At 33.4% G+C, this 13,743-nt stretch overlaps 1 protein-coding gene across 4 annotated transcripts in view; it reads right to left on the bottom strand.

Annotated features, from left to right (window-relative positions):
- LOC106464528 (zinc finger protein ZIC 4-like) overlaps nucleotides 1–11,595 on the bottom strand; it is a 33,747-nt gene extending 22,152 nt beyond the window's left edge. For 2 of the 4 annotated variants that reach the window (XR_002611768.1, XM_022392259.1), the window contains exon 1: nucleotides 10,526–11,595. Coding sequence is in view for 3 of the 4 variants with exons in the window: in XM_022392259.1 (XP_022247967.1) it covers nucleotides 10,526–11,417 (892 nt within the window). In the remaining variant the exon portion in view is untranslated. The remainder of the gene's footprint in view (nucleotides 1–10,525) is intronic. The other 2 variants (XM_022392261.1, XM_022392260.1) reach the window with 1 other exon arrangement.
- Between the last annotated feature and the right edge of the window lie 2,148 nt (nucleotides 11,596–13,743).

Genomic DNA, 13,743 nt, shown 5'->3' with positions numbered 1-13,743 from the left:
CCAAACATGCTTGCCCTTCTAGCCGTGGGGCGTTATAATGTGACGATCAATTCCACTATTCGTTGGTAAAATAATAGCTCAACAGTTGGCGGTGGGTTTTACAATGCTAAATTAGGGACGGCATAGCAGATAGCCCTGGTGTAGTTTTGTGCGAAATTCAAAAACAAACAGACTTCTATAATTTGTTGTGGTGTGAGTTTTGTTGAAACTCAACTATTTACAATAGCTACTGCAGAAACGATGTGGGGTTATTCTATTAAAAAAAATATTGTTCAACATATGGGAAAGTTTAATAAAAAAAATGGTTTGCCTCTACAGACAGACATAAAGTTTTATTTGATATTTACCTCACCGGTATGGCTTAATATGTACAGCGCATATGTGAAGAACTCCTGCACTTCAATTGTATACACAGCTCTGCCGATAACTCTGGAAATTCACACTGTGATACTAACTAAAATTCTACTGTGTAAGGTATTTTTGATACTCTGGAAATCCACACTGTGCTACTAACTAGAACTCCACTGTGTAAGGTATTTTTGATACTCTGGAAATCCACACTGTGCTACTAACTAGAACTCTACTGTGTAAGGTATTTTTATACATAGCTCTGCTGATAACTCTGGAAATTCACACTCTGATACTAACTAGAACTTTACCGTGTAAGGTATTTTTATGCACAGCTTTGGAGATAACTCTGGAGATTCACACTATGACACCAACTAGAACTCTATTGTGTAAGGTATTTTTATACATAGCTCTGGAGATAACTCTGGAAATCCACACTGTGATACCAACTAGAACTCTACTGTGTAAAGTATTTTTATACATAGCTCTGGAGATAACTCTGGAAATCCACACTGTGATACCAACTAGAACTCTACTGTGTAAAGTATTTTTATACATAGCTCTGGAGATAACTCTGGAAATCCACACTGTGATACCAACTAGAACTCTACTGTGTAAGGTATTTCTATACATAGCTCTGGAGATAACTCTGGAAATCCACACTGTGATACCAACTAGAACTCTACTGTGTAAGGTATTTTTGTGACATGCTTTATTCCTGTATACGACTTGTTAGATTAGCAAACAATATCAACTATGTTACGTAAAAGAATTGATTAAGACTTGATTTAGGCGCCGCTAATAAGGTATCAGATGTTATATGAATTTTTATTGTTGAATGATTGATTAAATGTCAATAATAAGAGCTTCATTTGGTATAGAAACTTAAATGTGTAGAAGTGCAAAAATTGCAATCGACTGTTGCTTATAAATTGGTTCAAGAAGAACCCTGGTACTGGGCGGAAGGCCTAGTCGGCACTGGATATAGTAGATATAGTGCGGTTGACATATTGTTATACATTACAATGCAGCCCATTTTTCATACATCAAATATTTCTGACGATGTTTTATTTCTTTTAATACGTCGCAGCAAGAGGAAAGAAATAAAAAACGTTTCTTGAGGATGTATAGATTCATTTATAAACTCTTAACAAGTCTTAGTTGCCTTCAGTTCCAGTGTTCCTAAAGGAACATCAAGAGTGTCCATCTTGTCCAAAAAACATGTTTTTTATTAAAACCTTCTTTTAGTTAGGTGGTTACAAATGCTATTCTTAGTCCCGTTTATGTCATGCTATACATGAGACAACCAACTATCAAGAATTATTTAAAACGTAGGAAACGTATCAGTCCTGATTCATTCATATGAGCATTGACGTAATTCTGTGTAGTACGAAACAGTTGCAAGTCATTTGATAGAATATAAAAACTAAACTCACAACAACAGTGTTATACATGGAAAAACAAACTCCAAGTCTCGGAGTCAAAGAGAAAGAAAACGTTTCTAGATAAAATGTATAGTTGATTATATCTACATAAAGAGTTTAAAAAAATTTATAAAATTTATTTATCTTATTTATATCAACAGAATATAATTTGCATGTTTTGCTTATCATATATTAATTTTATGCTTCAGATTTCTAATGATGAAATTCGTAAATTTTGTGTAAGACGTCTGAAGATTAAAAACACTTTCATGTTCTAGCGTGCTGTTCCTAGCTGAAATATTGCCAATTTTCGAATTAAATAATTCAGAAAAAAAAGATATATTTCGCCACAAATTGATCAAAACATGATCGTCATCAGGAGAAGTGGTCGTGCAAGATATCCAATTACTGTCGATGAAAGGTTTTGTTTTTAACACTGGGATAAAACCACTAACGAACATTTAACGAGATAATGTAATACGTGAGATACAATAATTCAACATTACAAACATCATTGGCTACAATCGGTTCATATAATATAATTATGTTATGACCATCGCTGATTTAGCACTGTAAAACGTTCAAACTCATAGAAGGGAAGAAGTTGCACACCGTGTAATTAATAAAAAGGAAATATATGGGCTTCAATGCCAAAACATTGCTGTCTTCCATAGAAATTATTTTAAAGTGTAAGGATATAAAGTAAAGCTATTTCAGATGTGAACGCTTCTGTGCAAATTGCTATAAAACCTACGAAAAATATATCGATTCTAAGTAGTATGGCAAAGCTTTAAGTTTAATGCTAACAAGTGTCGTGAATTATCACACCTATAGCGATAGAACTAATTTTCATTATTTCGTTTTTCCCTCATACCTGTTGAAAATGAAGAATTTGATATATTTTTAGTATTATTTAAGATTTAGCATTACTGCCCAGATCAAATCACATTCAGCCTCTTAACAAAACTATGCTTTGCCTGATTAGTAAAAACCTGTTTTTCCCGTATTGAATTTAAATAACGAAGAAACGCAGCTAGTAGTTGGCTATCTTGTTTACATGCAATTACATTACATTAAAGTGCACACTGGAAAAAATTGTTGTAACATGGATGTTTTATCATGATCAAGCTAAATCATGTTTCACTTTATCGGAGAAACCTTTTACTGTACTGGCTGAAATTAAAACAAAAACGAAAGTTTTGATGTTCAAAAAATGCCACCTGAAAAACTGTCTTAAAACCAAATTTCTATTAAACCATGAAATAGAAATTTTCGAATAAAATACTTCTAATATATTAGCAAGCTTTGACTTATTAAAAGTTAAAAATATCCTCTCATTTAGTTAAAAACATTGACGGTTGAGCTAGCTATAAGCTGTCAGGGATGTAACGGGGAGAGACGTTGTTTTGTGATCCAACCGAACATGAAGAGTTTAAGATGTTTTCTCATGACTTGCATAATACGAAACTAAATACATTCCATGACCACTGTGGAGTACCTCTACCATAGTATTCTAACTCCAATCAAACGTTAATAACTTACCACTTAGGCATAATGAGCTCTGTAAGTAAAACTAAAAAGGATGGCTTGCCCATCACCTGTTATAGTTTCAATTGTATAATACAAACTGTTAATTACAAACGCGTGTGAATAAAGAGAGAATTTGAAACCCAAAGGTTTGAAAGTATTAAAAGCTATGGAGATTATAGCAATTAAGTATGACTTTCTCTCTGGTTTAAAAGTCTTAAGTTAAGAATAGTTTTTAAAACCTAATGTTGAAATGTATTGATTTATTAACACTTATTATTCATGACAATCGACCAGCTGAAAGCTCAACACAAATACCGTTATATTTTTGTTCTATGTGGTATATTGTGACATTATTGTATCCTATAAAAGACAATTATTGTTGTCAGCACTAAAACAGGGAATATTTTTCATGAGACTAGTTTAACATTTAATGTTGAATAAAAGATGCTCAATTCTAAATTAGTCAAGGTGTATTTATCTCCTTCTTCTCAGTAAGTGCACATCTTTCTTGCAGGATTACATGTATATATTTCAGGTTGCTATAATAAACATGCTGCAAATTTACAGTCGCTGCTTATTATGTCTTTTAACTGAATATGGTCGTAACTACAGCTTTGTTAGATATGTGATAGTATACACTGCTAATGTTAAGAGTGGCCACCAACTAAAGCTTCCTAGATTTACAGTTCCTGTGCACGCTTTCATGTCACAACAAGGATAATTACGAGAAAAAAAATATACGATTATTTTAATAGATTAAAGATAGACTAACAAATTGGAAATGTTCAAATTAAAACAAAAATTCAAGGATTTTCTTTAACTTTTGGTCTCTTGGTTCTTCTAAGATAGCATGTTAAAGATTAGTTTTTAATCTTTACTTTAATACTTTATCTTCTAGGGATTACACCCTTGGGAAAGTAAAAACCACTAAGTACTTTGCTGGTTGTTAGAGGTTTAAAGTATTAGACCTTTTCCCCATTCTAAGCCATTTCAAACCATTTTATTATGATTTATGTAAAGGTAATCTTACAATCATATCCTACTAGATCTGCAAATGTACATACAAAGTAAAAGTTGTTTTGATTGGCAGTAATTTCTTTGGCAAAAGTAAAACTCTTTACATTTTTGAAATACTGATGACAACTGAATATCAAAAAGACTATAAAAGCAGAAAAATAGTTTAAAAAGCTGTCCGAGAGAAAAACATACTGTTAGAAATATATATAAGCGATAACATTTTAAACAGGCCATGATAGAATATGGAGTTTCATCTCTAAACCCCATTAAGTTAAACCATTGTTAATAACATTTTTGTTAATCCTAAAATACTGAAATTTAAGTTTTGTCTTCTTCCTATAAATTCTATTACTTTCATGTCAGTTATTTGGGGAAAAAAACTAATTTCAAGTAAATTTTTAACCTTGATCCAGTTCATATAATTTCACAGCGAATAAATACACTGGTGAAAAAGTTTTTAATTCTGTTCTGTCTCTTACAAAAAATCTAAAAATCTAATTAAAAGTTTTCTATCAGGTCTAAACTCCCAGAGACAAAAAAATTAGTTTTGTGTATGTAGAAAGTCATTTGGTTGGGCTATCATGATTATATTGAAACAAAATTACAAACAAAGTAGTGTTTGGACAAAGAATTTATTGATTATATTAAAAACAACAAAGTGTATTGGATACTATTTTTGTTATCACGGTGTACAGTAAGGCATGTACGTATGGTGTGAGCGAGTTAAGTATATATAACTAGTAGAGCTTTTTTTTTTCTGAACGTCCTGTATATTCATATAAGACATTTCAATATTTGACAAATCCATTTATTTTTTTATTAGATATAATGTCAAGATTATGTGTGCATTAAGTATACTAAATAAGCAATTTATCTTATAAACCAAACCCCTGTAACTATGTATGTATACATCTTGAAAAGTATGCGTGATACTAAGAAACCAAAAACATTTTATTCATAGTCTTCTTATAACTGATAAAGTTAGCAACTTTTTCCACGGAGACAAAATCTTTGTTAACCAGTGATATTGAATCGTGTGCCCAACAGAAGGTTACACAACAATCTAGAAATCAAACAACTGTTTACTGTTAAAGATTGAAAAAGTAATTTATAATAATTATGCTTGTATATGAGTAAAGTTCAGCAGTTAAAACTTTATTTCATTTTAAGACAATTTGACTATTTTTGGGCATTATCTGAGGGATATTTAGACCATGAAAGGTTTAGTATATAATTATAATAATTTTATTTACAGGCACGTCCAAGATACAGCTAATGGTTCGTTAGGCACATAACTCTGGCACAGCGATATGTCTGCGGACTTACAACGCTAGAATCCGGGTTTCGATACCCGTGGTGGGCAGAGCACAGATAGCCCATTGTGTAGCTTTGTGTTTGATTACAAACAAACAAACTCATAACTATATCGTAAAGTATCCGAGACTTTCAAATTTGAAAGTTTATTCAACATTAACTTAACCAAAAAGTTAGTAGTGAGATGACATTGCAGATTAAAAGTATATCACTAGTTTCTGCAGAGTGTACAATAACTATAAACCTAGCTGGAATGTCATCCTTAAAAAGGCCTAGATTAAATGAGCAGTGTTATTGGTGTGAGAATTGCGAGAAAGCTTAATTAAGCTCATAAGTTTTCATTTATGTTAGGAACATTTCTACACAGAGCTCACGAAATTACGATCAACCTAAAGATTATTTATATTTGGGATCGTTAAATCGATCAATCCTATATTTGAAGATACCTTTATCAAGTAAGCCAGAATATCACACGGGTTAATTAATCTAATAACAATGGATTACTTCCGCCCCCTATTGTGGACATCATTAATTATTTGTGGTCAAAGAAAATCTCAAATGCAGCTAAGATCACAACGAAAGCAAGAAACCATAAACAGGGATCTCCACCGCCATAGCGATGTCATAGGAGAAATATCGCTGCTACGGGATATCGGGTATCCAGGAAAAACTTGAAAGTCACCAAAACATAGGACAAACATTTTTTTTACTTATGATGAAATGTTAAAGGCATACAGTTGAGGCCTAGTTGCCCCACAGCTAAAAAAAAAGAATAACTTTTAAATCAAAGTTAACACTAAGATATCAACTAGTGGTAGTGACGGAAGAATATTGAATCTTAACAGCACGATCTTTTAGAACATCAGCCAGTATGATTTACATCAAAATAGTTTCAAAAATAGTACAAGTAACATTAACCAATTTAATTCAGTGTCGTGCATGAAGAGTCTGCAATGTGCTTTATTGAATTTGTACTCATTGTCCCGAACGTTCAGGCTTCTCTGTAAGTATTGTTACACCGTTAAACAACGTCAATGATATTCTGTTAGGGTACGCAAATAACAGATTTGAGGATGCGATAAACAATAGCTCAAGAATCGTATAGTAATGATGTGTAAGTAAAATGGTTACTTCTAAATTGCATGCCTTATGAACAAACTATTTGTATGTCATGCATGAGTTACACCTGCATTCGTAGTCAGTTGCATTTTTTCTTATAACTTCAAATATTACATTTAAAAAAAAGCCGATTAGAATATGTATGAACAAACACCAATTAAAATAAAGCAAATTCTTTGTAACATGTCCTGATCACGTTGTAATGAAAGGTTTTAGCCATTACATAACTTTTAACGTATTTTGTTACTATCAGTTGAGAACTCACCGAAGTGTTTAATATTCCAAACTCCTTCCCGTAACCTAGTACACAATCATTTTGAAAAATTGTCATAATGATTATGTTTCAGTGCAAAAAAATACGCTTTGAGATCAAATTACAGAACGTATAACAAACAACGCTTTGAGTTCAAGTTACAGAACGCATTTTACAACAGTGTGACATACGGACTTCACGATTTGAACAATACTAATGAACATTAAGAAAACTATACTGCAAACCAAATGATACTCAAAGTTACTTATTATCAATTCTTCAGTTAAAATTAATCACAATATTGTCTGTAACAATTCATTCAAAGAAATGCATATTTAACCGCATAGACGACAAATATATCAGAATTAAAGAATAGGTTAAACAATCGCCAAGTTTTTATATTTTTATTAGAAGACGTTGACGTTTCCAGCTGGCGCTGTTCGTCAGATCGAACAACTTACAACCTTTTAGTCGTAAAATAACGTTTGCAGTTCGAAGTTTTAATATTGTTACTCTAGTTTTAAAGGGAGTCATGAGAGTTGCCCTGAATATTATAGGTCAGTTAGGCTTACTTTGGTAGAGAAAAATTCCAGAGAGCTTAAAAAAATTAAATAGTTACGCAAAATCATTTAATGAAATGTATCGTAAATTGAACCCAGCATAGATTCACCAAAGGGCAATTTGCTTTACGAATCTTTTATGTTTTTTCGAGAATGTTATTGTTATCTAGATGTAGATTTTTTATACTTAGATTTGCAAAAAGCTTTTGATAAAGTGCTACATAGGAGTCTAGCTAAAATCACACTGGGGAAAGGCTAGTTAATTTGATTATAGTGTAGTTGAATGAGAGAAATAAAAGAGTATTATTAATGGAGTCTAGTCAAACCGGACCCTTGTTACTGATGAAGTGCTTAGGGATCAATTCTTGGGTTTTTCCTTTTTCTTGGTTACATTAATGATATTGATAGGAGAATAATTAGTAAATTACTAAAGTATTCTGATGACATTAAACTCTTGAGTATTTCTAGTTATTTTAGGATGTTGAGTTATTACAAAATGATTTAAATCAATTGGTAAATTGGACAAATATTTGGCAAATGACCTTCAATAAATAGTAAGTGTAAGTATGCATTTGAGTTACCAATGGATCGCATGTTTAATATACATAGGAATCCACTTATTAGCATGAGAAAAAGATCTTGGCATAGTGGTGGCTAAGTTACTGATTTACTAGTAATAAAGCTATTATAAGTTTAGGGTATAATTAAATATAGAGAGAGACTAAAAGTCAAAAGAGATAATTATCTTTCAATCCAAATGATTGGTTAGGCTTCACATGGAATACTATGTACAGTTTTGATCTCCTTAACTAAGAACTAATTTTGATTTATTAGAAAGGATTCAGAGAAGTGCTGTAAAGACAGTTCGGAAGATGGAAGAATTATAAGGATAGGTTAAGATCTTTTAACTTATTTTCTGTTGAGAAAAGAAGAGCAAGAAGTGTTCCTTGTTGTCCGTGAAATTAGTATTACGTGTGAAATACTGTGTTAAAAAAAGGTTTATTTATCACCACCTTCTGGACTGAAGTTCCATACGCCAACTCTAATTACCACGTAGAATTGTAAAAAAAAAGAAAAAAGATGTCATTCTACTGAACTGTTGACCAATACCCCATAAAACGTGTCAGTCAATAATGGTTCTTGATATCAAAAAAATATCTTTGACTATAACTTTTTATTTCAAATTGGTCTTTATTTCAAGATTAAATCAAGAATAACCTGTATTTCTTGTATGGTTACTGTATACTCATGATCAAACTAACAAAGAAACAGTGAGAGGATAGTGAACACACTGCATGTAAAGTTACGGTACTCATGTGCAGACTAACAACAACAAAAAAACAGCTCAAGAAGATGTCACTAAATGGTTCTAGATCATGTCTATCACATGGGATTAAACAAACAGTTAGAGAACTCACAAAAAACACATTAATCATAATTTCAGTTTCAATCATTAATACATGAGAGTCGTATAAAGTTTTTCAAATTATTTCCTATTTATAGATGAGCATTCTGTTTTCTAAGTGATTACTGTAAGTAAAAATATTCCAAAGTTCTGCAAGACTGACTCATGCACAGAACACGTTAACCTCGAGCATGCAAAACTTAAGTAAAAAAAACAACAACAAATAGTTCACAACTACAACATTCTCAATAATTTTTCTCAGATGGACAATGATGAAAACATAACCTCACCTACAACATTCTCAGTAATTCTTCTTAGATGGACAATGACGTAAACATAACCCCAGAAACGCAGTAAAAGTCAATTACAGCATTATTGCTAAAATAAAACATAACCTACTCTAATTTAGTAAGGACGTATATTCATGCAGTTGAAGACTGAACTCAAGCGTTATATTATCAAGATTCATCTCGACGTAGTTGCGTCTGAGATACCCAAAATAAATATCCTTATAAATGTAGAACTACAGAAAACATTGGTGCATCTAAACGCATTTACTCAATAGAGAACTAAACCTCTTTACTGGCTTTAAGTAATCGTCTTCGAGTGGTGCCTATAATCATGTTTAGTCACTCAACCAAACAGACGCCATGCCTGTTTACGTTCAGCACAAAGCCGTCGTTCCACAGGTAACAGCAGTATTGGTGGCCATACTTCGCCAAGTTGTACATGTAGTCTCCGTCTTACAGTACCTAGTAGAGATGATTGTTTGAAAGTCTGGCAGTGAGATAATAACTAGAAGAATCTTGATAGTATTCGGACTGCTGATTTTTCACAGCTAAAATCTCAGAAGCTTCCAGTGTGAAAGCTAATTTTAAATGCACGTGAAGCTGGATATACTGTGACATGTTTTAGCGAAAAATCGGTACCTTGCGAGCTTAAAGCTACCCATGCAAAACTTAACAACCTTCTGCATTGCACTTCCGTTATATCATTGTTGAAAAGGTAATAAGTAATATCCATAATAATGTAGCCCATTTAAAATACAAGAAAATAATATGATTACTGGGCTGTATACACAAAGAGCAGAATTCGTACACTTCTTTAAATGTTACAGTTTGAAAAACCTTGAATTTTTCCATTTGGTTTGTGGGTTCATATAAACATTTTTCAGTTACTTACTCTGTCGTGAAAGGTCAATAATAAAGGGCAATTCATTTACTGACCCAGCTGGTCTGGTGTCACTTTTATGGTAAGAAGTGTACTAAAGAGAACCATTTATGTGTCTGTTATTCAGGCACATAAATGGTTAAGGTGTGTGAATAGAAAACGAAAGGACAGTAAAAGTTAAGGAAAAACTTGTGATGGTGATAAATAACATATTTTCATACTTCTAGGATAAGATATACTAAGTCAGTAAAAGTTGCAGGACAACTCAATAACATATGGATTAACTAATACTTATAGTCTAAGGGCACAATATGCTTGAGTAAAAAGAAATGGAGTTTTTGTTATTACTTACTAGCACATATATTGACTTTTGTTTTTTGCTTACCTGTGTGTGTTCGTTTATGTATCTTTAGGTTTTCACTTCTGGCAAAAACTTTTCCACAGCCAGGGAAGGGGCAGGGGAACGGCTTTTCCCCGGTGTGGACCCGTATGTGGTTGACCAGTTTGTACTTGGCCTTGAACGGCCGTCCGTTACGGGAACAGTCCTGCCAGTAACATGCATGATTCGAGCATTCGGGACCACCGACATGTTCTACTGTGATATGAGTCACTATCTCGTGCATAGAAGTAAATATTTTGTTACACGGTTTTTTCGGACTTGGTTGCTCCTGATCAACCCAGACACATGCCATTTCTTGTTTTACTGGCTGTCGCATGTATCTGAAGAAGGCTCCCGGACCGTGAGGACCCATGTTCATGGCACCATAGGTTCCAGCAAAGTGGTCAGTTCTTGGACCGGCCATTTGGTTAAAAGTATCCGGACGCCCGTACATGTCACTTCCAGGCAAGGAAAGCCTAACTTGACCATTCATATGTCCAGCGTGGTGAGCCGCAGAATACTCCAAACCAGGAAAAAGCACGTGCGTGGAGGAAGGGTCAACCGTGTGATGGTGAGTCCCGTGCAGCGTCGCAGAAGAGGGCACAAACATCCCATGGTGCGCTGTGCCGTTATTACTCAGGTTATCGTGGGTTGCTAAGCTACTAGCTAAAGTTGGCATATGCTCTCTGCGGAGCAAAAAGTCTCGTGCAGCGTAGCTGCTAACATGCCCGTGATGGTGGTGATGAGCATGGGGGTGAGGACCAGGATAACCGTTGGCCTGAGCTGCAAATTGGTGGTTTCCCTGTACGTGGGCTCCTGCCGGCTCGACTGGCATGGCGTGCGGTGGGCTTAGTTTGAGAGCGCCCATGTGGGCCGTGTCCATGAAAGGGTTCAACATGTCCGATCTGCAGAGGTGCTCCGCTGCTTTCGGGTTCAAGGAAAAAGCTGTAGCCACACCATTGAATCACTGCGTATGAGAAAGAACGTGTGTGCCGACTAGGTTTACGGTTTACTATGCGAAGTGCTTGATTTCGTATTGCAGGCCCATGTTTCATAATCGTGCTACTTAAAGTCTAGTCATCATGTCCGTGGTTTACTAGCGCTCGGAATAAACGCTGCGCCCTTCGAGACGCGCTACAAGCCCTAGTGATTCGCTTACACTTAAACTGTCAGTGGGTTCTTTACAGGGAGTGACAACAGAGGGATTGATATCCTAAACGTTGATTGGGTAAATTAAAAGTTTAGGGCGGGATCAAAACGACGTAACAGATCAATAGCCTAGCCTTAAATCATCCCTGGATTCTAGGTAGGTGTGGTTTAAATAGCTGATTGTCAATTGCTAGAGAAGATCGTGGCTGTGAGAGAAGAAGGAATTTGAAGGCTGAACAATCTCAGTCCAGTTAACGTATCTGGATCACACTTAATTCGAATCTCTATCGTAAATAAACGTTCTTTTTTATTCTAAAGGTTTTCTACACTGATTGAATAAAAATATCTAAGCAACTTATCTATACACGTACAGTGTACTTATAGAACTAAACATTTTGCCTTTTAATTTTGATTTTAAGGAAGTATTAATTTAATTTTTTTGACGTCGTTATTTTAAACATAAGATTCTACATATCTAAAATGTTATGTCAGTTATATGAGAAAATAAAAACCATGCTATATGTATTTGCATTGCGAGACTGAAATTTCATGCAAGAAAAGAAAACTAAGTGCTTGTTTTATCTGATAGATGTTTACCTTAAGTTATTCACAGTATTATAAGGTTTAATCGTTAAACTTATTAAAATGTTTGGTTTCAGTGTTGTTCTGAAGACCTTGAAATATTGTTCTGAGTGAATATGTTCCTTCTAAATACGATTTTATAGAATTTTTATCTTTATGTTTCAGAAACACGTTCGGTAATAAATGTTGTTGACATTTAAATAAAAATTTATCACATTCGAAATCATATCATTTCTGATGAAAATCTTTGTTAAATGCGTTTGGTTTCTTTAAAAAACATACAATATACTTAACATGAGAAGGTTTTATCGAAGTTCGCTTCCTGTCAGAACATCCAAGATGTGCTTTAAATATCTCGTTCAGAATTACGTTCATAACTTGAAAGTTCTCTGTGCAAAAATTGTGTAAAAACCATGGAAGCAAAAAAAAACACGTTACAAGGTATAGAGCTTCCCATAATTATAAGTAAACGTTTTGATTTTTTTGTTCTAAATGACACACGCAACTTCCCATATTTATAAGTAAACGTTTTAATTTTTTTGTTCTAAATGACACATGCAACTTCCCATATTTATAAGTAAACGTTTTAATTTTTTTGTTCTAAATGACACATGCAACTTCCCCAAAAAAATGAGAAAGGAAAAACATCGATCATTTTTCCACTTAGTATTTTTTGTTCAATCTATTGAAAATCTGTAAAAATTCTTGAGGATATTTAACGATGTTCTATATACCCCATAAAGTCAAACATTCAAAGAATGTTACTCTAATTTTTCAGTCTTTGTGTAACCTTGTTTATATGTTCAATTTTAAGCACACAAGACAATGTAGATTTAAAATATGCGTTCATTGAACTTATTATATAATTTTGGTATTTCTTGCCTGAATCTGCCGTTCGTAAGTATAACTTCTATACATGACAAGACTTTCAAAATGTTATATGTTTTGAACTTCTGGTGTGAAATAACGTTACTATTTCCCACTTTATCATATATGCTGTTTATAAATTGTATGCATCATGTTACCCTTATATATTTGAAGTATATACATTCTAAATTCAACTTCATACATTTTAAGCTGAATATTGAGAAGCACATCATTGTACCAGATGATCTCAATATTATTATTAAATTTAAGAACTTTGTGTGTTTTAGTATGATACCTACAATTAAATCCTACACCTCATGGCAATTTTCTCAGTACTAAAACGCATTTGTCACTTTCCATTTCAAAAAACCTACCTTACAGTTTTAATATAAGTCCATGAGAGACCGTGTTTAATCTTCAACAAAATACAGGTGAATAAGTTCAATGAAGTATAAAATATAAAACATTTCTTTGAAATAAGACTGGAAGAAAAATCCTCGATTTGGACTTGAAGTAAGGGGTAGGTCATTACTAGACCAATTGGTTTAAAATCTCTCTCTCTTTACAACGCACATACATATAAATGTTTTAGTAAGTTGTTTTTTTTAAGCAACTTTGGACTTCAA

Source organism: Limulus polyphemus, unplaced genomic scaffold (genome assembly GCF_000517525.1).
Source record: "Limulus polyphemus unplaced genomic scaffold, Limulus_polyphemus-2.1.2 Scaffold1677, whole genome shotgun sequence".
NCBI lineage: Eukaryota > Metazoa > Arthropoda > Merostomata > Xiphosura > Limulidae > Limulus > Limulus polyphemus.
Note: the sequence above shows the minus strand (reverse complement) of the source record. Positions and strands in the feature narration are given on the sequence as shown.